General features: G+C 34.3%; 1 protein-coding gene across 6 annotated transcripts in view; it reads right to left on the reverse strand.

The window, feature by feature from the left end:
* Window positions 1-25,496, reverse strand: part of LOC123542313 (receptor-type tyrosine-protein phosphatase epsilon-like) — a 113,194-nt gene that overhangs the window by 64,592 nt on the left and 23,106 nt on the right. For 2 of the 6 annotated variants that reach the window (XM_053530960.1, XM_053530957.1), the window contains 19 exons: window positions 23,855-23,975; window positions 21,263-21,387; window positions 19,986-20,350; window positions 19,403-19,543; window positions 19,018-19,105; window positions 18,317-18,381; window positions 18,096-18,132; window positions 16,820-16,923; window positions 16,153-16,278; window positions 15,743-15,891; window positions 13,793-13,928; window positions 13,329-13,457; window positions 12,962-13,064; window positions 12,485-12,561; window positions 11,962-12,096; window positions 11,372-11,500; window positions 10,741-10,901; window positions 9,838-9,973; window positions 9,260-9,509 (listed from right to left, as the gene is read on the reverse strand). The exons of 2 other annotated variants lie outside the window; for them this stretch is intronic. In XM_053530960.1, coding sequence (XP_053386935.1) covers window positions 9,426-9,509; window positions 9,838-9,973; window positions 10,741-10,901; window positions 11,372-11,500; window positions 11,962-12,096; window positions 12,485-12,561; window positions 12,962-13,064; window positions 13,329-13,457; window positions 13,793-13,928; window positions 15,743-15,891; window positions 16,153-16,278; window positions 16,820-16,923; window positions 18,096-18,132; window positions 18,317-18,381; window positions 19,018-19,105; window positions 19,403-19,543; window positions 19,986-20,350; window positions 21,263-21,387; window positions 23,855-23,975 — 2,411 coding nt within the window. In that variant the 3' untranslated portion in view covers window positions 9,260-9,425. Of the gene's footprint in view, window positions 1-9,259; window positions 9,510-9,837; window positions 9,974-10,740; window positions 10,902-11,371; window positions 11,501-11,961; window positions 12,097-12,484; window positions 12,562-12,961; window positions 13,065-13,328; window positions 13,458-13,792; window positions 13,929-15,742; window positions 15,892-16,152; window positions 16,279-16,819; window positions 16,924-18,095; window positions 18,133-18,316; window positions 18,382-19,017; window positions 19,106-19,402; window positions 19,544-19,985; window positions 20,351-21,262; window positions 21,388-23,854; window positions 23,976-25,496 lie in introns of those variants that run through there. 2 more of the 6 variants (XM_053530959.1, XM_053530958.1) reach the window with 2 other exon arrangements.

Here is a 25,496-nt window from a genome sequence, read left to right on the forward strand (position 1 = left end):
AATCCTTTTTTGTCACACAATATTTTATTAAAATATCATATTGAAACCTTTACTGCTTTTCTTAAGCAAACTCATTTGCCTACCGAATTAAGCAGGTTTTCTGAAAGCCACCAGAAATCTAAATAAGAAAGGACGGTGCTATTGCATTTGAGTTACCGTACCAATATCAGATGTTACTATAATTGCTGAAACACGTTTTATCAATGACTATTTCCTGGAGCTCTGAACAGGACACACTGAGGTCGGATATTATTGAGTTCGCGTTCAAAGTCCGCTCTCCTCGGGATTCGTACCCGCTACCTGTGGCAGTTCGACCGGAACTTCGATCGATGATTGTATATATAGTTGATATAACAATAGGAAAAAATGTGCAGATGTACAGTTGTAACATGCATATATAAATACCGTTTTAAACAAACGAAGGAACATTTTTGGTTTAAATGGTAATTTTAGCAATTGCATAAGATTATATGTACACCATAACATCAAGGAAAACAATTGCAATTTTCGTAAGGAAAATGTAACAAAAACATGATCCTGCAAATAAAGAAAAACAAAGCCACTATGGTAGAGTAATAACTAAACAACATTTGTCTCTATTATAAAATGGATTTTAAAAGCATACAAGAAGAACCGTTATATAAAACTTTTATGAACATTGTATCCTAGAAAGGATCTTGATGTTTCCACAAACGATAGCGACATTGCTCGTTATTGAAACCTTTGAAGTTAATAACTTATCTATGTTTGGCTTCTGTCAAACTGACCGGCAAACTAAAAACATCATAAAACTATTATGCAATGTAAATGTTTTGTTTATTCCGCAAAAAAAGAAAAGAAAATGAAACTTTATTAGTGGAAAGTTTTACTGATTCTATTTTTTTTTATTACACCCCCATATGGCTTTAACTGTATCAGTTCATGTCCGGTACTGAAAGTGGTGATTGTCCCGACCATGTAATTACGTATATATTTTGACAGCTGTTTCAACAAACATAAAAATTAAAGCCTTATGGAATGGACCATAAAGACTGCGTTATGTTCCAGAACACAAACACGCACGTTTTCTTAACGTCGCTGATTAGGCTGCTATATGTACATATAGCCATGAAACCACTAAATGAAGTCTAGGCGAAAAATATTAATTCTACGATTTAGCTTTGTTACTTTTAAACTGCGCTAAATACTTTGAAAAATGAAGGGAGATGTTGAAATAGATAACAATGTGTGATGTAAACACACAAAATATATTCAGTATTTAAGATAATTGTTTCAGTTCATACTAGCTCGGTTTACATTTGTTATAGTATTTATCTCGCATGACATAACATACATATGTCAAAGTGAAACTCAAAATGTTTGCATATTAAATCCAACTAGCGTAAATGAGTCAATGTGATAAATTAGCAGCGGAAACTTCAATGCAAAGTTTATAGTGCTGTACTTTATTATTCTTAGATGATTATGCATAATATTTGTATCCTTCCATCCGTTTTTAGTGAAGTTGTTATAGTATTTTTGTTGGTTTATCAACAGAAATGATTGCGGAAGTTACAACTCTAGAATGCAATTATACAGTTCATTAATAATTCTTTGCAAAAATATTAAATTTCAGCAACATTGCATCGTTTCGTATACGTGATACCTTCCACAAAACCGAAAATAAAGCAAAGAACTTATACAGTTAAAGCCATAAATTAAAGGGGTGTAATAAAAGCAACGCACTGAATCGTTAATATATCATAATAAAACGACAGACAAAAAATTGACCGCAGTTGCTATGTGCCTATTCCAAAGCTTAAATACAATGGCTAGCTTACCTAATTAGAAAATATCCAGGTATTGTGTTAATATTGGCCAAAACGTTTGACCAATGCCGGGAAAGTACGGTCACGTGAGCGGCAGGAAAAAAAGTTCTCAACAGTTCTCCGGTGTACGCCAGCCACGTTAGCTCAAAGCAAAAAGTAACAGATCTATAATTGTTATGATTAATTTTCTAATTTGACCTGTTCCAAATAAGTCGTCATTAAAACTGTAGCGAGTGGGGTCGGAAAGAGGGGGCATAATGTTACGCCTGTCCAAGTGTGAGTGCGTGCTTGTGTTCGTGCATGTGTACATTTTATGTTTGTGTTTGCACAAAATCGTGTCCAAATGATAATTTTTGAATACAGTTTTCAGATAACATTTAAAGAGATTTCCGTTTGTAAGTGTTGTTATATACGCATACACAACATATACAAATAATTCGACGGTACTTGACATGGAATAAGCTTTATATTTTTAATTTAAGGTTTTATGGAAGCTTTATAGAAGCCTACATTAAAAGTTATTATAAATCTGGATATAAAATGTTTTACCATAGTATATCCGGCATATAACGGTATGCCATGGTATATGGTATGTCTTAGTATATCCAGTACTTCACGGTATGTCATTTTATATCTAGTATGTCACAGGTTGTCATGGAATATCCGGTATATCACGTTATGTCATTTTATTTCCGATATATCACGGTATATTACGGTATATCCAGTATAGCAAGGTATGTCATAGTATATTACGGTATGTCACGGTATATCCAGTATATCATGATATATAATGGCATAACCGGTATATCTCGGTATTGAAAATTTTCTGACCAAATTGCAACTTCTGTTAGATATAAAAAGATTGTCCAGCAGTAACTGCATTATAAATCAAATAACATTCTTTTTGATGATGCGCAAATTACAATATACAATGTATATGTTTCCCTATTTTCAGATACATCCTTTGAACATAATTTTATGAACGACTGGCGGCTGCTTCGTAGTCTTTCTATGAGAAAAGATATTACATGTAGTATATGTGTTGGATAAATTATACTTCTTAGTTATCAGGAACAAAGTATTATTCAGTATTTGTCGGGTAAGTACTAAAGCAAAATCATATACACTTAATTCAGTCACACACCTGTATAATATCTAACAAAGCGTATCTCACCCATCGGCTCAAACATACAACAACTCGTCATTCACTTACAAAAAATCGTTTTATCTTTATGGAAATAAAATTTAATTGAATTTTAATTCTGCTTTTGAAATGTTGTTTAATACGGATTGAATGTATGCATTTGCTTTATTACCTGTATGTCTCCTGAAAATAATCCATAGGCTGAACACTAAATATACTGAAGATCAAGCACTATATTAGATTGATTTAAAATGTAACAAAATGATTAGCATCTAAGACTCGCCTACTCCGTCTGGATATCAAACAATGTTTCAAAATGTAAAATTATGGCGCAGGTCTTTCACTTATAATGGACCGGTAGCTTCACTGAGACACAAGAAAGCCTCCCTGGAAAAAAATAGATGTGGAAAGAGGAACTGAACGTTTGCTTAAGGGCACGACCCAATTTCCAAGAAGGCAGAGAAAGGAAATAAAAATTATGGCTTCGCAATAACTATTCCAATAATGTCATATTCTGCAAGCTCCTAACCAAATTTACTTTTAAAGAAGATTTTATAAACTGACTCAAAGATAAAATAGAATTTTCATTCGTATTTTGCTCGCTTCGCGTGCATTTTCTTTCTCATTCTCTTTCGTATCTTAAATCCTATTATTTCTTCACTTGGCAAAGTATCCTAGAATCTGCTTAATTGTGTGGCTTCTATTTGTCATCTAATCAATTTTAAGTTGTAATCTTTGGGTAAAAATGTCTAGCAGTCTATGCTGTAGTAAGTTCTTGTCATATTATTTATGTGTATAATTTATGATTGGAACGGGACCCAAATCTTGCTACAACTAAATCTTTTGAAAATAAATAATCTAACCCTAGTTCCAAAGAAAATTTAACTATCCGGTCCAAGTTTCCGGCGGCTAAAATAAATAATCGAACCTGATCCAAAAACTGCCACCGTGACGGTGCAATATAAGATGTGATGTGATATATATGTAATCCTACATCAACTAGCAAAGCAAATATGTCAATATTTATATGACGTTTAATGAGCAAAAAAAAAAAAAGAAGAAAAAAAAAAAGAGAGAAACAAAACATAAATACCTATGTAGCTTGTATGTTGGACAGTAGCTATACAGTAAATAATAATTCCAAAATGATTCTTGATGATTACAGCTTTGGTAATCATAAAGGTAAACGCACATGAATAATTGTTTCGTGTCCAAATTAATTGTTTCAATTACTATTAACCTTGAAATAAATAAACGATCACTTAAGAACACATCAAAAAACTTTTAACAGTAAAACTGATAAACGATAACGGAATAAAATGAAACTTACATCTTACGTGACAAAATAAAGTCTAACTATTTTTAAATTACAAGTTTACATGCTATTTTGCATTAATCATTCACAAGTATTGAAGTGGAGCTACATGTGGTTTGAAAACTAAATATCAACCCGGAAGAAATGTATACTATAGACCCGATTGTTTGACTTAAGCGAACAGTGTTTATGACTTGCAGTTTATGGTAATCGAATTTGATATACGCCTAAATATTTCCTCTTTTGCGTCTTACAGTTTTATACGAATATATTATGTTTTACGTGTGAACTATGTCTGTTTTTACTAATGTGCGGAGTAACAAATGATTTATTTACCCGTTATATCCTAAAAGGCTTTAACACTTTCAAGAAATAGCAGCTATGGAAATAATGTGTTAAATTCTTGTCCGAGAATTTGTACCTCATCAAGACTTAGTAAAATCAAAATTTCTATTATTTTGCTTCCTTACATTCTTTTCTTCCAAATTATATCCTTATAGATTGTATTGATACATTTTCCATAGATGTAGATTACTACATAGGGACCTTATTGTATGAGGAATGAGAGCAAAATTGACACGACCGGTGACTACATCAAACTAGAGACAAATAGATTCATAAATGTCGTCATGGTAAATATGAATTGTAAGTATGTTTTTGAAATAACGCAAAATGGTATGATTTTTCTCTTACCCTGGGTAACCTATTAAAATAGTAACGAAACCTCTACAATGCATTTGCAAGAGAAAACTTTATTTCGAATATTAAACTTTTTACAACGCTCACGCATCCCCCCACCCCTCCCTTTCATTTATTATTTTGATGATAGGCGTTATGATATCCATCTCTGAGCACTAAGCCTCTTCCGTAAAGGTTTAAGCATCATGTTCATGTTTTCAACTGTCTATCCGCGGTTTTCTTAACATGCAGATTTTATGACATTTGGTACTAATATTTCTAACACATGCGTTATATGATACCATCAGAATCTTTTTATAGACAAATTATACTTAAGATGTCACATACCACCAACTTAATGCCGTATTACTGGTACTTTATTACTGATACTTGATATTTTGAATGACATTTTCTGTAACCTACACAGAAAGATGTTATAAGTTCGCCCAGGTGTAGTTACATCACTGGAAACATTTATGTTTGAATTATACATTCAATTTGGTACGCCTGCGTCCGTTAAAGGCTCCGTTTTAAGCTTCATTTCAATGTAAGATTTGATCAGCTCACAGTAATAAATTAAACTTCGATCGTTATCTATAACATCATTGATATTCTTAATTGTAGAAACAAAATCAGTTACATTTTGTGATGAATCTTCAGTGATATTCAACACAACCCGCACGCTTAACTCAGTAGGTAGAGCGTCGGTCTGTTGATCGCGGGGTCGTGAGTTCGATCATCGGGTTGGGCGTATGTTCTCCGTGACTATTTGGTAAACGACATTGTGTCTGAAATCATTAGTCCTCCACCTCTGATTCATGTGGGGAAGTTGGCAGTTACTTGCGGTGAAGAGGTTTGTACTGGTACAGAATCAAGGAACACTGGTTAGGTTAACTGCCCGCCGTTACATGACCGAAAAACTGTTGAAAGACGGCGTTAAACCCAAAACAAACAAACAAACAAACAAACAAACAAACACAACACAACACTAGTAGAGCAACTGGAATCCAACAATTTACAGTTGCACAATTACACTCATTTTCAGATGTCAAAGAAATTTTGAACAATATATAATGCAACCGCAATATTTCAATCGAGATTTACAACATCTAAGCTGAGATGCGTTGGCCTAATGGATAAGACACCTGCCCTGCAATTGGGAGGTCGAAGGTTCGAGCCCTGTCAGAGGCGGGTCTTGTTGCTGAAGAGAGATCCGATGGTGAGCCGCCAGCTAGTTAAATAACGGTTATCTATTGCCTTCCTGCCTCGTGCCTGGCATTAAAAAAATAGGAATCGAGAAGTAATGCTGTTCAATGTATAAAGGTGTTTCATAAGCCAACTTGGCTGGTACTTTCAGTAGGGGTGACACTATAATAAACAAACACTTTACTTTATTTATAAACTGCATTTGCAGTGAGGCCGTCTGTGGAAAGGCAAATAAGAGATGGATATCCTTCATCCAAGCCATACTCGTGCATTCTCGCAGCTTGTTCCGAAAAAGCCGGTTTGTGAGCCGCGAGCTAGATAAATGAATGGTTACCGACTTCTATCCGCCTGGCGCCTGGCATAGCGGTAGGAGTTGAGAAGTAATTGGTACGCGCAATAAAGGTGTCTCATAAGCCAAATTGGCTGGCCCATCAATAGGGGTGACACTATAATAAACAAGACCTTTATTTTGGCGAGGGTGTATTCTTGGAGCGTTGCTTTTCCTATTGAATCATAAGCAATATGTTGTTAATTAGGCATAATTTGAACTTACCAGATTTCGGTCGAAAACATATCTAACAACTATACATACGAAAATAGTAAATTTTGCAAGGTTCGAAATCCTATGTTTTTTGCGTAGCTATCATGTATTTGATTTGCTTAGGTTCTAGGGTAAACCAAATATTTAAATCAAATGTACCTAGAACAAACATTGATAACATTGAAACCTTACACCTATTATTACAACAAGTTCAAGCTTTGTCCTTAGTAGTCTTCGTGATAGGGAGAATATGAACAAAGAATACCCAAGAAAAAGAAACTACAGCATTTTATTAATGAAGTGAAATTTAACAATTGTATATAAAGATAAAATAAAAATAGAATTAACTATATACATGTGTCATGGAAAAACATATATAGTTTCTGTTTTAGTTGTTTACTAAAAATAACAGTAGAAAACATTCAATAAGTTACAAAAAATGTAGTCTCGTAATGGGACCACATTTATTAGTATTTTATTAACAGCTGATTGCACAGATATCTGTGAGAAAGATCAATTATACAACTTTCTTGGATCAGAATCTTGTGTTAACATGTCTAACACATACATGAAACATGCGCTCTCATATGAAAGTCTCCCCGATATATGTAACTTTGAAAGAGCAGTTGTTTTGCAAAATATTGTTACATTATGGGATAACGGTCGGTAATTTTATCAAAAATGTGCTTTCATAATGTAGTCGAAGTACATCCAAATTAAACAGATCCGACTTTTCCGGTGTTTTTGACCAGTTTCTTGTAAATGTAGAACGAGTTTAATCACATTTTTGTCACCCCTAAAATGTATTTAGCAAGAAGTGTAATAAATTCTAACGATGGCAAGTTTTGCATATCGAAAGCGAATATAGTAGAGATAGACCAGAAAATTTTCAAAGATAGCAAAACATTAAATACTGCCGAGAAATTGATTTCTAAGTCCTTCCAATAACCAACAATGATTTTAATAATGTGAAATTTATGATAGATTTATTTTATATCAATAACAGAAGTTTTAATATCTAATTTAAACCGCCTCATTAGGGTTAGATCCCTTGACGCGTCATACCAAAGACGTAAAAGTGGTACTTGTAGCTTCCTCGCTTGGCGCTTAGCAATATGATGATAGCGCTAGGACAGGTCAGCTCGGTGTCAGTATAATGTGTCTGGGTGGGATATCATGTCACGTGTCTACGGCGTGATATTCCAGTGAGGCTGTACTATCAACTGCAACAAGTAGACACCGTCTTTGATATGACTGACAAACTGTTGAAACCCGAACACACACAGTATGTAATTTAAAGTTGTAATCTGCAAAGAATGACAACTCTTGCCTTAGGCCAGAGGTATCTATAAGTTTACTTCCCTTGTAATTCACACAAATGAGTGGAAAATGAAAACGGATTTATACACAATATCGTACATGTTTTGCACAACAAAAACATTTAGGATATACTCATATGTGTTTGATTTATCCTTTAAAAACTACTTCGTATGATTTTGCCACCTTACTTATGGTACAAAATTAACCTTTAACAATGAAAAATATCAGAAAGTATTTTGTAGTGACGCTTGTATCAAAATGTCTCAATAGTACAGGTTCTGTAATAAAGGACAGGTCGGATTGGTAAAGGTGCAATTTTATTGATCTCTATTTCCTATGTCTAAATGTAAGGGTTTAATGTGCGGCCAAAAGAACAATTAATACGAAAGTTTTAGGGTAGCATACAACAACTGATTGTAATTTCACTAGGAGTTATTCAACGCTCTGTTTTCTTTCTTAGTGTTTTCATTAATTTTTAAAGAAATGTCATGAAAAATGTATTACGAAAATAGTGTTGTTTTACCAAAAACGTAGATAAGCTCTGAAACGGTCGTTTCTGAAACTGAAACTGCTTTATTTGATTAAACGCCTAATTTTACACATAGTATATTCACCGGCGTTGTACATTAAATTATACCAGATTTATATAGCGCCATAGGCGCTTTACATAGTTCAAATGCAGCCACACAGGGCGCATAATTCATCCTCTACTAGTACAGACACAGAGCGACCTGACCAGAGGGACAGAGTGAGACAAAGCCCCCACGACAGAGAGATCAGAAATCAGATACAGGCTTATCCAGCTAACTTAGCCTAGCTCGTTTCGAATAGACAGCCTGGTTCTTTAACGTGCCCAGTGTATAGCACTGATACACGCAAGGATTGCCTGGGTTCCTGACCAGTACACCTCTAGTTTGGTGGGAAACACTGAAAAGCGTTTCTGAAAATTCCCGAGTAGCTGCCGGGGATCGAACCCCGACCTCAGGATTGGAAGGCCAGTGTGCAAACCACTGAGCTATCCGTCCACCCTACATGAAATAAAAAAGATAGGAATTAGTGAATTCTAACTTAGGCTTGTCAATATGTTAACATGGAATACGAACATGCTGATACTATATTAAAGTGAGCACAATATACAGATTGTATGTACAAAAACTTAATACTTGTTTAAAAGAAATGAACAATAATATTGCAACTATACACATATATGTAACAGATAATTACATGATGTTTACCAATGTTTCTTCCGAACGATACCTAAGGTTTGTAAAACCCTGTTTAATGTCGCAATTATATTTACGTAGATCAGTCCTGTAGTGTTAGATATCCGATCTGTCCAATTAATTCTTATAGTCAGATTTCGATTATTTATCTACATCTTTTATCATTTTGTCGTTGCTGATAACTGCAACATTAAGTCTTGAGTTCAAAATTGGAGTAGATGTCAAAGGTACGTAGATATTCATTCACGCATTGGTGACAGAAAATGTATTGGTCCTGAAATGAAATAATATCAAAATTATACTCTCCCAACAAGACTATATCAAAGCATGCGTTCAGTCTCTCCAGTGTTGACAATAAATTCATATACTTTATGTTTAAAACGCTTTCCAGAAAATTATAATTACATAAATGGCTCTGTAGGAAACTAAGGGAACGTAATGGTAATACTTCAACAGAAAAGTACCACCTGCCAAAAAAATAACATAAGACATTGTGAGACGAAACAAAATCAATAAAGATAGTCACAATTTATCATAATTTTCTAATATGAATAAGAGTTAAATTGTAACGTTACCTCGTCAGTCGATAGCATTTTACTTACTTTATTTGGAACTGACATATGTCGTCTATACTTGATTTGCCGCACTGCGTTTACTACGCTTGTTTCCTGGTCAATTTGTGTTTTCTCTAACAGGTTGGAAACGACACAAAATAATCCACTTTTTTCAGCACCAGTTCTGAATTATAAATGTATGAAAAGTTGTTTCTTGAATACATTGTGTTGATCAATATCTTAATATGATAGAGATCGAGAGTATCTTTATTTGGTTATTTTAATAATAGGAATCGATTTAGAAAAAAAATCATATCAAATATCACACTGCTGATCGGTTTCTCTCATTTGATTAATCCTTACAGAAATGTCGGGACCTGCGTTGCCTAGTGGTTAAGGCCGCTGACTTCAAATCCCTAGCCCCTCTCCGATGTGGATTCGAGCCTCACTCGATGCGTTGAATTCTTAATGTGAGGAAACCAATCAGCTGGCTTACGGAAGGTCGGTGCTTCTAGCCAGGTGGCCACTCCTGATTAAATAATGCACAAAGGGGCAACTGGGGTCTCCACTATCAAAACCATATGACCTATAACGTTAACATCACCTGCGCCCCCGCCCCCCCCCCCCCCACCCCCCCCCCCCCCGCCCCCCACTAGAAAATATAATAACAAATCGACAGAAATGTCACTATCACTAAATAACTTATGCTGTTAAGAAAATTTGCATCATATTTAAAAACAAATGTACTTAAAGGACTTAAGAATGACAACTGTACATACACCAGACAGAACCTGGTACGTGTACCACTTCAAATAAATACATTTTTAATTAATGAATGTTTTTTGACATGAAGTTAAACTGAGTCTCTATATCATTTCTACTTCATATAGAAAAAAAACATAACTTGTTCTGACGAGACAGTTACTGAAAAAGAAACTGACATCTACTTACAGACAATGTACCAATATCGGTCCTCTTGATTTAATGCCTCCATACTTCATGTCTACATCTTTTACAAACTGTACAAACTTTGCTGGTTCTTCTGGAATGTTTTTGTGCTCATTCCAATGTGTGAATTGGATATGTGGAATTGTGACGTCTTCTGTACCAGACTGTTGGAAAATATATACACAGGGATCGATGATTTATTCTGTTATGAATAACACTACTGACATGTATTCATAAAAACTGTATTTGTCATAACAAACAAAACAGAATGTAGTTGGGTATTGCGATTCAATATGATGAAGTTGACTGAAAACATAAAGTAAATCTTTTCCTTAGTATAAATTAGACCAGTGAAGATATATCCAAGTGGTTGGAGGGATATTTCAACAAGAACATTTGTCGTTATATTATTATGAATAATTATTTGTTCTTAAAAGTTATCACATCAAAGTTTCGGACTAGGCTAGATCAGAAAAACATTTACAAATAGAAACAACGGACATAATATTACTGTTTTTCAAGAACCTTAAACTCGTTTACTGTTCTTATATCTTAAACAAGAGTGTCTAAATGTTGCAGTCATTATAACAGCGATATATTTAGGTCTGAAAATCCAACAATCGAATTAGCTTACCTTTCCTTTGTGTGCAATTTCCAATTTTCTTAGCACATATTGCTCTGTGTCCTCTTCCCGCTTAGACTTGACTGTGAACGTGCCTTTCTTAAGTGTCTGGTTATCAGCCGGGTAAAATGCTCCAATTGTCTGAAAAGCATTCAAATGTCAGTCTCATTATGCGAAATATTGCAACACTATGAGCTCAAATTATTCGCTTTGTAAAGGTTAAGAACGTAAATTGATAGATAGATATCAAATCCAGTTTAAATAAGGAAAGTTTGCGAAAACAAATTTTTGATAAGACCACACATTGTACGTATTTTTGTTAAAAAATATGTTACTATTTTATCTATTTTAAAACATAGTGACGTATCCTAATGTCTAACATTTCAACGTAACATTTTTGTTTTGTTTTTGGTTATAGCAATTGTGTATAAAGACTAATTAAAAGATGTAGAAACAATATTCTATTATTGTATACAAAATAGAACATAATAGTATAATGTGACCAACGAAGCAAGCACATAACGCTTCAAGAAAGTTTAACGTATTACTTTGATATGGCTTTTCTATGGCTTTTCTATGAACCAACACGAATATAATATTACCTTGTCATCGACAAAATCGGTTTCCATGCTGACAATGCATGATACTTTCTCTTGAACAAGCAATGTTAAAAAGTCAACAACAGTGTCTGGCAGAGGTGTCTGGGCTACCAGATAACGGTTTATCGTTGTATAACTCTGTAATTTAATAAGTCATATTTTGTATGTAAATCTATTATTCATTTAATCACATAGCTAGCTTTGTTTTAAAAGTGCATTTAGATTCTAATAGAAACAGCAGGTTATCTATTATCATCGTATTTTACCGCCTTTATATAGCATTCTTTACATGAACATGTACACGTTCCAAAGTGTTTTACAGAATTCATTGTAAATAAAACAAACAAATTACGAATTCCACACTAACAAAAACTGCCTTAAAATGAATGTAAAGAAATATAGATTAAACAAAAAAGACAAACATACTCACATATTTAAAATAGACTGACAAAACGAACGTATTTCATGCAGTGTATAATTAGTCCCTTAATAAAAAAATGTCTAAATACAACGAAAAGAAACTTACGTTAACATACACTGCATTTATATAATCGGAGGAACCCAGTTTTCTCTCCAGATACAGTTTAGGTCTGTTTCGGTCCCCTGCAATTTCAGGATGTTTATGACAGGAGAATAAAATTGAAACAAACGACTTCTCAGAATAAAAAATATCGCAAATCATAAGTCTAAGATTAGTGCAAAGATAAAATTATTCTTTATTTGAATAAGTATCTTTATTGCTTTTCAAAAATGTTCCCTACAATCTACTCCTCCTTTGATGCATTCTTTACAATCTCTCAAAGTACAGGTATTGGGAGTATTATCACACATTAAATCCATAAGCTATACAAATCTTTAAAACATATGACATACAAACAGGTCTACATGTAGCATGTCAAACCTTATCTCACATCTGAGGTAAAAAATCTATTATTATACAAAAATGTTTGTATATTTATCAAAACATTACTTGATTTATATACATAGTGTCCATCTGTCTTACCGGGAATATCAGCTCCGACTCTGTTTTTATTTCTAAAAGCTTGGTTTCTCTTAACGGCATCTACTTCATCGTCTGATCTTTGTTCAACAGACGCTTGGAGCTTCTATTATTAGACATATCACAATATGTTATACAATTATTACTTTTTTGTGTTCGTAACAGGGAAAAAAAAGAAAACTAACAACATACACTTAAACCACATAATGTAAACCTACTCTAAGTTTTAACACTTCCTTCTTCATGCTCTTAGCTTTTGACCTTACATATATCAAGGTGTTTTTTTCATGTCTAAGCACTGCCAATTCAACTCATCATATTTACATAGTTATAAAGTGATAATAGCAGTACAAATGCAGATAATTGTTACCTTAAACTTTTTCCCAAGATGATCATCTGTGTGCGATGTCATGTATTTATCAAACTTTGAAGCCTCCACAGCCTTGCTATCAAATGTCAGCGTGTGCACCAGTGCATTATGTAGGTATTGGTATTGCTCCTATTCATTTATTAATAAGTAAAATTAATTTAATCTATACACATTGCTCTTTCATCATTACAACATATATATTCGATGTAACACTTCGACTTGATGAATATAGTTTTGATAATACTGGAACCTTCTTTTCACAAGCGAAACGATATGACCCTATTTACACCAATAACTCTATAAATCAACAAGGTACCAACTTGTCGGCAACCTTGAGAGTAAATAAGAGGACAAAACTTCATTTAGTAATTGTTCAAATGTGTTAAATTTGAAAACAAGTTCAACTAAATTATTTCACTTTGGTTTAAATGAAAATAAATTAATATGACCAGGCTAATACATACAGCAGTTTGCACCATGTTAACTCTCTGCTCCCTCATGTTCCTTACAAATGCGTATATATCAACTTCACCTTCAGCCTCACCTTCCTCTGTCAGGCTATCTAAGGCAATATACGTTCCTGTTCTGCCTATACCGGCACTGAAAAGAGTAAATTGTTAAAGAATAATACTATCTGATACTACCTAGTAAACGTACTGTAAAGGCAACAAATCTATGTTTAAATTCGAACATTTTGAATACAACTATATACACACGGTAATGATTAAGTAACGTTAAACATTAAGGAGCTATGTGTAATTCAAACGTTATGAAAAGTTCGAAATTCTCTCTAATGGTATAATTCGTGTAGTGCAACTTAATGCCTCTGTTCTGTTAACTTATTATTATATCATTGCAAATTTTTGGCAATTTGTAATGGTGCAAATGTACTGCTATGTTCAAGAGTTGTCATATTAATCTGAACACCATTAAAAAAAAACAACACATTATAGGATTTTTTCGCATTAAACATCACCAGGAAGTTTAACTAGAACTATCACTAAAGGTGATGAATGTACATCCCCCCCCCCACCCCTCCCACCCCCCCGCATGCACTGACACAGTACATTGCAATTTGACGCCCACAAGATTATGTGGACTGTATGTATATAGACTGTATGTATATAGTATAGTAACAAAAAACAAAGTCCCATAACTATGCAGAATTTTTCTAAAAGAACGTAACATGCACCATGCACAACTAGGGTTGCTACTGATCACTTGTGTGAAGTTTCATTAAATTGTGTGCAAGGATTCGGAAGATTATGCGCGCACAAGATTGCATATGCAGACTGTATGTACATAGTATGTTAACAAGAAACAAAGTCCCATAACTCTGCAATTTTTGTAGTTAAAAGAACCTAACATGCCCCATGCACAACAACTGTTTTTACTGATCACTTTTGTGAAGTTTCATTAAATTGTGTCAAGGGGATGAGGAGAGATGGTGCGCACAAGATTGTGTCTATGTATATAGTATAGTTACAAAAAACAAAGTCCCGTTACTCTGCAATTGTTTTTTCTTAAAGAACTTAACATGCCCCATGCACAACAACTGTTTTTACTGATCACTTTTGTGAAGTTTCATTAAATTGTGTCAAGGGGATGAGGAGAGATGGTGCGCACAAGATTGTGTCTATGTATATAGTATAATTACAAAAATCAAAGTCCCGTAACTCTGCAAAAAAAATTTCTGAAAGAATCTAACATGCCCCATGCACAACTACTGTTGTTACTGATCACTTGTGTGAAGTTTCATTAAATTGTGTCAAGGAGATGAGGAGAGATGGTGCGCACAAGATTGTGTCTATGTATATAGTATAGTTACAAAAAACAAAGTCCCGTGTCTCTGCAATTTTTTTTTCTTAAAGAACCTAACATGCCCCATGCACAACTACTGTTGTTACTGATCACTTGTGTGAAGTTTCATTAAATTGTGTCAAGGGGATGAAGAGTGATGGTGCGCACAAGATTTTGTCTACGGACAGACAGACAGACGGACATTCCTACATATGGATACTTATGTGGCTACTCTTTTGTTCTCTCTATTGTTCTTTTAGCCACGTAGGAGAAAAATAGCCACATAAAAGCCTTACGGAATGAATGGCATCAAAGAAAAAGTACAGTTACCTATTGTTCCTATAGCCACCTAAGTATGCAAATGTGAGCTTGGACGGACAGACAGACGGACGGACAGACAGACAGACAGACAGACAACCTGAAACCAGTATACCCCCACTTACAACTTTGTTGTCGGGGGTACAATAAAAGGTTAACTTAAAAATTGTGACCTGAATATCTTATACATGTATAACTTATGCCAATACCACTCTGTGGCTCAGCAACCACCAACTCCCCTCCCCCACCACCCCACCACACACACACCCAACACGCCCCAAAAGAAACTACGATACCTGCAGTGCACAAGTATAGGACCTTCTAGTTCAGTCTTAGTACTGATGACCTTCTGACGAAATTCTATCAAGCTTGTGACGTCATCAGGCGTACCTTTATCTGGCCATGCCGTAAAGTGAACTTGAACGATTTTTCGTTTTTCCGAATCCTGAAATTATTGTTCTTTCTCCGTAATTTCTTTTGGAGATTACATATTCCATTTCAAAACAAAAACTGCTTTTTCAAAAAGTAATATATAATACATAGCAAGGTTCAAATGCAGAATACATAAGTTAAGGTTGTCTACTTGATTAAACAAATGTTAGAAGGTAACTTACTTCAGTATTCCATGAATATTTACAATCAAATTATTTTTCTGAGAAGAACTTTTTTCTCAAATATATATGCACTCTTTGTATCAGTAACATACTTTCTGGAGAGTAAAGGACCTGACGGTATAGTCAGCATAGCTTTCTTCACTTTGACACGTGACTTGTATACTTGCATACTTCAAACTAAAATCTTTCTCCGGCCAGTACTGGTCACATTTTGGCGCCTGAAAAATAACTCGATAGCTTTGATGTCTATTTCAATGTGTTAGATTTATAAGAAGTTTTGTTTTCAGCATATATTTACACAAACTACATAATTCCAAAGGCAGAATCTGATCAAGAGAGTTAATATAATGTAAACTATCACTTACGCCCCATAGCACTGGCTCCTTGATACCAAAGATCCAAATGAGTTCAAAGACGGGGAGATATTTTACGACGGTTACACGGCACTTAAAGACTGCTTTTGCTAAATTATAATAGGATTTTGAGAATTGTGTTCAAACTATAGCCGAAGAAATAAAGATGTGAGAGTTACTGTATATAATACTATACATATAGAAACCTATGTTAATTTCTAAAAAAAACCCACTAAATTAAATGTATAAGGAACGGAGATGTAAGTGTTTCTTTAAGAGTAAATGATTAAATTTAAAACTAAAGCTATATATAAAAAGGGGGCAAACGCAATACAATAATACATATACGTTGCAAATATTAGAAATTTCGCGGTACTTTAGTAATATATGCTAATAGAAGATTTACCCCTCCTTCATCAAGTTTAGTCAACATGACAATCTTGCCTACTTTCTCCTGCCAGACCATAATCCAGAAAGCAGACATATCTCCCATGTACTTAAAGGTAGGACCTACAATGGAATTAAACAATACACTTAAAACACTAAAAAAGGACAGTAGAAATATCCATACTGATCTTTTTCTTTTATTTTAAAGAATAATTAAGCATATGTACAAAGCGTATTTTTCTATAAAATAGAGAAAAGTGGAAACTTCACAGGTCGCTCAACACGACAAAAACGAAAATGTTGCAGGCTCGGTTTGATTGAGCCTGTTCATGGACGGTAGTGGAAATGCATGCTACCGTCCACGCCCTCTAGCCCCGGGTTGAGCAACTCAACTCAACATTTACACATTCTAAAAGTACAAAAAGCAATTTAGAGACATCCGCAGATGTATTCACTTTTGCTAAATAAGTTTTGTCAGCGTTAATTTTCTTAATGAAATGAATATTTGCATTACTGTTTTACTAACTCCAATGATACATTGAGTGCTATGTAGAAAATATAACGCTTATTATGTTCAATTTATTTTCATGTTATAACTTTGTTTTAAATCTAAATGTTGAACATAATCTTTGTTTCTTCATTTATTTTTTTTTAGAAAAAGTTCAGTTTTCGTAGACAATGACTTCGTTATCATTTAAATAATAATAAACTGCTCGTGGTATGTGAAATATAATAATTTCAATATCAAATGAAAATAAAATCTACCAAGACAGCAACCTGCTTACGCTATAAATAAAATTTTTACTCAGACCGGAAGCTGCCAAACTGGATGAGAACTCTGGGGAGGTAAGGCATTCATTCTATTTTTGTATCATGCGATGAAAACGAAAACAAATGAACATAAAATTTCTGTTCATATCATTGTCTTTCATGATTAGATTCCTTGTAAAAAAAGTTATTATTTGAAGTTATGGTACAAGGTAAGCATACAAAGTTTTATTATATGGAATAAGAACTGTAAACAGGAAACACAGATTTTAATGCATGTCGGCAATACATTGAATTGCCGTATTGAAAAACACTTGGCATTTTATTACAAAATATAACGCATTATACAAGGTTGTTTTTTGTCAGTTAAAAAACGTTGCTTTTCGTAAACACAGTACAGATACAAGGTTTACGTGACTATGGTGACAGTGTAGATGCAACACATATGCATAGCGTAGCAGTTTGAAAGAGACGGACAAACTCGTATGGCGCAATGTATAATTTTGAATGAATGGAATGCTACTTACCGATAGATGCGATGTAAGCTTTTCTCTTGTTATACCCCTGTAAAATATGCATTATTTTATATATAGGAGAATAATACATATCTGTTTTCATTTGTTTAGCACAAGGCTATTCATTTGTGCATTGCTTACTGCCTATAATGAGCTAAATAAAACCACGTTACCATTAAATCGACTTTGAAAACCATTATGTGTTAAGTATTTCAATAGACATTTAAACTTACATCAATATAACTTGCGTTGATATAGTCAGAATCACCTTCTTTCAATACAACTCGAGTTTCATCGTCTAAAACAAATAAAAAGAAAATAATAATGAGAAAAATACAGAAAACATTTATTTTCATGGATAAGTCATATTATTTTTTATTGTTACACTCCTGCAGTCATATAATAGCATGGCTCTGTTTTCAGGCTTAACCTATTATGTTGGAATTTTCTTTCATCAGTTCCATATGCGATTTACCAGTGTGTCTATTCTACGATATCGGTCACGTGGTTTACTGAAAGAAAAGGTCAACAGAAAATCGACAAATCCAAGTATTTTAATTATTCCACTAGCGAATTTATGGGACTTGCTCCAGGCAAAGGCGCAAACATATCACTTTTTCTGGAACCTATTAGCATTATCAATAGTAGTTACGTTTCTAAACGTTTGAGTGGCAATTCATCCGATACACGAATGAGCAAACTGGATTTATAAATGTTTTATTGATTTCTTTATGACAGTATAGACAGCCTGTAACTGCCTTTTTTGCAAAAGAACATGAGATATGATATAGAGCTACATTCATAATTTAACGTCATGCAGTAACATTTCATTGTTAAAAACAGTCAGTTTTATAGTGAAAGTACACATTTTCACCGTGCTTATCTATACATGTGTACAACGCGTACTAAGCATTTCTAACTAAGTATTGCTCACATGGGTATATTCCCTTGTATCTATTCTTTGAAAGGTTAAAATTTCTCTGTGAATCTACATATGGTTTGATAAGTCCAGGAGGCAATTGCTGAAAAGAAATTAATAAATACGCATTCAATTTGCAATGTTCAGGATAACGACATATCGGAAGATAATGATTACCAACGTGTTTCACGCCGTTTCATTCCAACAGTATCAAAACTGTAGACTTAATTGCTTGTTGATACAATTAATCGTACTAAAGTTCCATCTATGACTGAGTAGATCAGAAGGTTGATAGCCTTAAACGAATGAATATAGGTAATAAATGACATGTTGAAAATAATATGAGTGTACATAATTAAACTGTAATACTTTATTCGTTCTAACTGATAATCATATGTACCTGGAATTCTTCAATAAAGTCTTCTTTTGCTTTCTTTGAAACACAATTAGGCAACTGATCGAGCTTAATTTTTCTCCTTTTCACTGCTATTACATTGTAATAAGTGTCTGCAACCTCAGAATCTGTTGTAGGCTGTGCAACCTTTGTTATAGAAACATAATACTAAACAAAATATCATACAGCAGCAAATCGATATACCTTATCTTCTTACTTATCAATATTATATCTAAGTCAATTTACGAAAATTTAATTCAGTCTGATACAGTCTATACATAGTTACATTCGTTTTATGTTTCACATCTGCTAACATTTACCTTTCTGTATACTAAAAGTTACATCGTATTTCATTCGGTGGGGTCAAATATGTTGCCTTAATTGTTTACAAACTACGAAATAACGAAATTAGTTCATATCACTATATAATATCATGTTATGATTTATACTTTCTCCTGTCTCCACTATTACTTTCTCAAGTTTTTAAACGAATTGCGTCAAAAAGTTTTGAACGGGCATAGACAGGGACTCAACAAAACTAGACTTCCGGTACAAACTCACTTTTTTGGTGGCGATATAACAAACTCACCGATTCATCGTTACTATATCTTACAATATTTTCAATATCTTCCTCAATTTCCAACATGGAGTCATGTAAATATTGCTTCGCTTTCACTGATGTTGAGTTCTTTGTTACTGAACCTCGTACCGCAGCATTCTCATAGACGGATGTTGGTTTAGCAGCAATTCGAGGCTTACTATCTGTTTGTTTGCGCACACTAGTATCGTTGTTTGTTGGAGTTTCAAAGTTTGGATTGCTGACAGTACTGACGTTGTCGGCATGAGGTTTCTCGTAGTTTGGATTGCTGACTGTCTTTGCAGATGTATTGTCGTTCGATGATTTTACTGTGTCGACATTTTTCTTAGGTTTGTTAGGCATAGCGTACACTACATCTAAAATATGTACTCAAGATATTAACAGTCAATAGAATTATACAACAAGCAATAAGCAAGGTTAAAGATGAAAATATTTTTAAAACATATAATTATTATTTTCTTAAGCACTATTTCTACGTATAATGCTTTCAATGTCTACTCCATACCAAAACCTCAAGGTCGGTTTCATCATTTCATGCAAATGTTTCATGTTTTTTTGAGTAGTTCTACATTTAAAAAAATATTATATATTAACATAAGCCTTTCAAAATTGACCACGGCATAATTTGTTATGATATAGCTTGCAATTAAAAAACTCTCATGAGCATAGAATGTTAAAATTGAGTTAAGATTTATTGTTGAACTTCAACTTGTATTTAAAGAAAATGACAGTTTGACATTTTGTCTAAGCTCACTTCCGATATGTGCGACGCAGTCATTGACCACATCCATTTTTATTAAATAAATAATCCTATAACAACATATAATGTCGGTTTAAGCTGCGTCTTATGAACATGGCTGTCCATATTACTATAAGATAACTATTCTTGCCTTTCCCTCTCCAACCTCCCTCACAAACACCCAGTTTCATTTTCCCATTCACATTTCAACATTGTATATTGTTATATGCTTTGTTTAAGACAAAACGATTCTGCACTATAACATAGTATTAATAAAACGTTAAATTTAGTAACAATGTTATAAAGTCAATGCTGGTTGATACGATCTGATAAAATTACTATCATAAATCATTTATTGTATTCGCATATAAAACAAAATGTTCGTTTTAGGAAATTATTAGTTAAAACATCTAATGCCCAGGTGACCCTTTGTTACGACATATTGTCTTGTACTGTGTACCAACATTGAAATTGACTACACATTTAAGTACAATAATAGGAGCCATAATATATATTCATAAGGACACACCTGCATCATTTTGCTCTAAATGTAGACTAGGAGTAACGATTCTACTGTACGTCACCACTGAATTATCTGTATTGTCATTAACTTCAGTCGCATCTTTTTTCTCATGTGTATGTCTCGTGTTGCGCCTGTAATATTACAACATTACAGTACCTGGTGAATGTAGACTGATGGGAAAAAAGTATAGTTAATCAAGGTGTTCTTGTCTGCTGTATTACAATGAAATCTGTCATGCGGTTTCTGAGAGGCTTTTAATAAAGTAGTTATATAGGAAACAAGAGGGTCATGATGACCCTGGATCGCTCACCTGAGTAATATGAGCTACATGTTTCAAATGTCAAACTGATGATTTTTAGATTTTTTTTGGAAGATGTTACGATGTACAATCAAGTTACCTCTGCGGCGGGGCCAATTTTACCCCGGGGGTCATAATTTGAACAAAGTTTGTAGAAGTCTACTAGTTAATGTTACATATCAAATATCTAAGATCTAGGCCTTCTGGTTTATTTTTAGCAAATTTATGAAGATTTCCCTATGTACAATCAAGTAACCCCTGGGCCTGGGTCAATTTGACCCTGGGCGGGTCAAAATTTTAACAAATTTTGTAGAGGTCCACTAGGCAATGCTACATGTCAAATATCTAAGGTCTAGGCCTTCTGGTTTATTTTTAGAAAATTTTGAAGATTTTTCTATGTACAATCAAGTGACCCCTGAAGCGGGGTCAAATTTGACCCGGGGGGTGGGGGGGGGGGGGGGGGGGGGGGCGGGGTAATGATTTGAACAAATTTTGTAGAAGTCCACTAGGCAATGCTACAAGTGAAATATCTAAACTCTAGGCCTTCTGGTTTATTTTTAGAATTTTTTTGAAGATTTTCCTATGTAAAATCAAGTGACCCCTGGGGCGGGGTCAATTTTGACCCCGGGGTCATGATTTGAACAAATTTTGTAGAGGTCTACTAGGCAATGCTACATGTCAAATATCTAAGCTCTAGGCATTCTGTTTTTTTTTTTTTTTTTTAAATTGAAGATTTTCCTATGTAAAATCAAGTGACCCCTGGAGCGAGGTCAATTTTGACCCCGGGGGTTAATGATATGAACAAATTTTGTAGAGGTCTACTAGGCAATGCTACATGTCAAATATCTAAGCTCTAGGCCTTCTGGTTTTTTTTTTTTTTTAAAAAATGAAGATTTTCCTATAGAAATCTATGTAAAATCAAGTGACCCCTGGGGTCATGATTTGAACAACTTTAATAGAGGTCAACTAGGCAATGCTACATGTCAAATATCTAAGCTCTAGGGCTTCTGGGTTTTGAGAAGAAGTTTTTTTAAGATTTTCCTATGTAAAATCAAGTGACCCCTGGGGCGGTGTGTCAATTTTGACCCTGGGGTCATTATTTGAACAAAATTGGTAGAGGTCCACTAGGCAATGCTTCACACCAAATATCTAAGCTCTAGGCTTCTGGTTTTTGAGAAGAAGATTTTTAAAGTTTTTCCTTTTGGTTGCCATGGCAACCAGAGTTCTGCATGGAAGTCAATTCTTTGAAAAATTTTTGTAGAGCTTCACAAAAGGAACATTCCTGTGAAGTTTGGATGAAATTGGCCTAGCGGTTTATGAGGAGATGTCGTTTAAAGTAAAAGTTTACGGACGGACGCCGGACGCCGGACGGTGACTGATCAGAATAGCTCACCCTGAGCCTTTGGCTCTGGTGAGCTAAAAAAATAGTACTCCAACCTGAGTGACACGTTATTGATTCAATATGGCATCATATCTAACAGGAGTTTGTTCATGAAAATTATATGTAAAACCTTGTTAACATATTGATATACCCCTGTAATATTTCGAAAAGATGTTGCATCCTAATGCTTCTTTTAAAGAGCAATAATTTCAGAACGAGTAATATCAAATGCTGTTTTGTTCTTCGACTGTGAAAAATATAAAAATATTAAGCATATTTTAGTAACAATATACAATGTAACAGACCGCCTCGGTAGCCTAGTGGTAGAGCGTCCGCTTCGAGTGCGGGAGGTCGTGGGTTCGATCCCCGGCCGCGTCATACCAAAGACGTAAAAAATGGTACTAGCAGCTTCTTCGCTTGGCGCTCAGCATTAAGGGGATAGTGCTAGGACTGGTCAGCCCGGTGTCAGTATAATGTGACTGGGTGGGGTATCATGCCATGTGTCTACGGCGTGATATTCCAGTGAGGCAGCACTATAAAGTTGGGCATTGTGCTCACTGCTACAAGTAGACACCGTCGTTTATATGACTGAAAAATTGTTGTAAAAGACGTTAAACCCGAACACACACACAAACACACACACACAATGTAACAAGTTTTGATACGGTAATGAGGCTAGTTAAAAAGTGTAGCTTTTCTTTCCTAAAATAAATCAAATGTTTAACTTTTGCCTTAGGATAAGCCGAATTGTAAATGTATGAAAAAGGTAAAGTGTAGTGTAGACATTATAGAATATATACTATTCTATAATGTCTACACTAATGAGACACCACATATGTTGGATGCATTGTTACTGACCTTACAACAATCGTATTTTTTTTTCTACGTACATATTTTTATAAAACGAAACCATACTTACTTTTTTAGAAGTAAAACTACAACAATAACTACAATTATTATCACCAGGAAAACCGCACCGCCCGCGGATGCGCCAATCGTTACACCCTTATTTCCTCCATCAGATTGTGTCTGAGCTACCGCTGCAATTAGAATGACTTCATTATTCAGTATTAATACAAATCATAATGAACATGAAATGGTTGCCATAACTTTATGAATTTATCTTTTTATAACTTGATATGATTTAATTTAATTTAAAGATAAGGTATAGGTTAATGTAGATTTTGTGAAATAATTCCTTTTAGTCAGAGTAAACATGGTAAACGGAGAGTGTTATCGCTCTCCAATGTCTACGACTGTATAAACGGAATTTCTCATCACTTCGACATTTAAATTAATCAGATTTAATCATAACAAGTCAATAATCTAAACGTGTAACGTGAAAGTAAAGGTCTAGTATTCAAAACTGAAAACTACTTACAAAAATGTTCATAGCATTATCATTGAAAGGAGAGATGTTCAAATGTTTGCCATTCAGCCATATAGAGAAACCTGGGTAGGTCTTCTGGCGTCATTGTTTATTTTACAATCAACATGGCTTGAAGAAATTAGGTAAAGAGTCACCAGTGAAACAAAGCTATGAAACTGTTATAAAATCAGGCTTGCTGTTTCAAAGAGCAAGAACTTCAAAATGTTCTTAATCATCATACAACGATTTCTTACAAGTTCACACAGCTTGAAGGGCTTTGGAAGAGGCTCACTCAGGGAAACTGCTCAAATTGTTTCAAAATCAGGCCTCCTTTTCAGAGAAACGATTGTTCTAAATATCCAGTTAGTGATCAATATCTCATGCACTGTCAAACATGTTTCTTTTTCAGCAAAACAAAATGGCTTAACAGAATTTGATAGAATGACTTACAAGAAACATTGTTGTAAAACTATTTGAATACGGGAGAGCGGTTGCAGAGGATAAGAGTTATCAAGTCTTTCAAATACTAAGGAGTCATATAGCGAAAAATAGTCCCGTTCTGACGACCATGCGTTTTCTTTAAACAAAATCATTATTCTTGATGGAGTTTCGTAGAATCCAACCAAAGAACATTTTCGTGAAATTATTTTGAAATCGGGCTAGCGGTTTATTTTGCTTGTTATGTATGGCCTATATGTGGTCCAACCGGGAAACATTGCAGTGAAGTGTGTGGTCTAAAAGATGATGTTTTAAAAGACATCGTTTACAAGCTGGACGACAGATATCCGACAAATATAAAATCATGAGCACTTCTTTCCCAGGTATTTGGGTAGCGGAAGTCATGTCAACAGGTCACCAGTAAAACATTTGTGTGAAATTCTTTTATGTTTGAAATTCGGGCCAGAAGCTACGGAGAAGAATAGATTAAATCCATGTAGATAACATAAGACCGGTCATAGTCTGCCATCTTTATAAAAAAACAGCATTGCCAGTTTAAGTTATGATTCTGTGACACTGCATATCCTCTAACTGACCTTTATCTATATGTAAATTATCAAGTCAATCCCTTTTACAGTTCTGTTCCCCGAACAAGAAATTTACCTAAACGGGATAATTCAAATGGAGTCAGCTAGAGTTATAGGTCCTGGTTACAGACCGTCCTTTCAATGGCCTCTGTGTGAAGCATCAAGTC

The sequence above is a fragment of the Mercenaria mercenaria genome, chromosome 19 (genome assembly GCF_021730395.1).
Source record: "Mercenaria mercenaria strain notata chromosome 19, MADL_Memer_1, whole genome shotgun sequence".
Taxonomy (NCBI): Eukaryota; Metazoa; Mollusca; class Bivalvia; order Venerida; family Veneridae; genus Mercenaria; species Mercenaria mercenaria.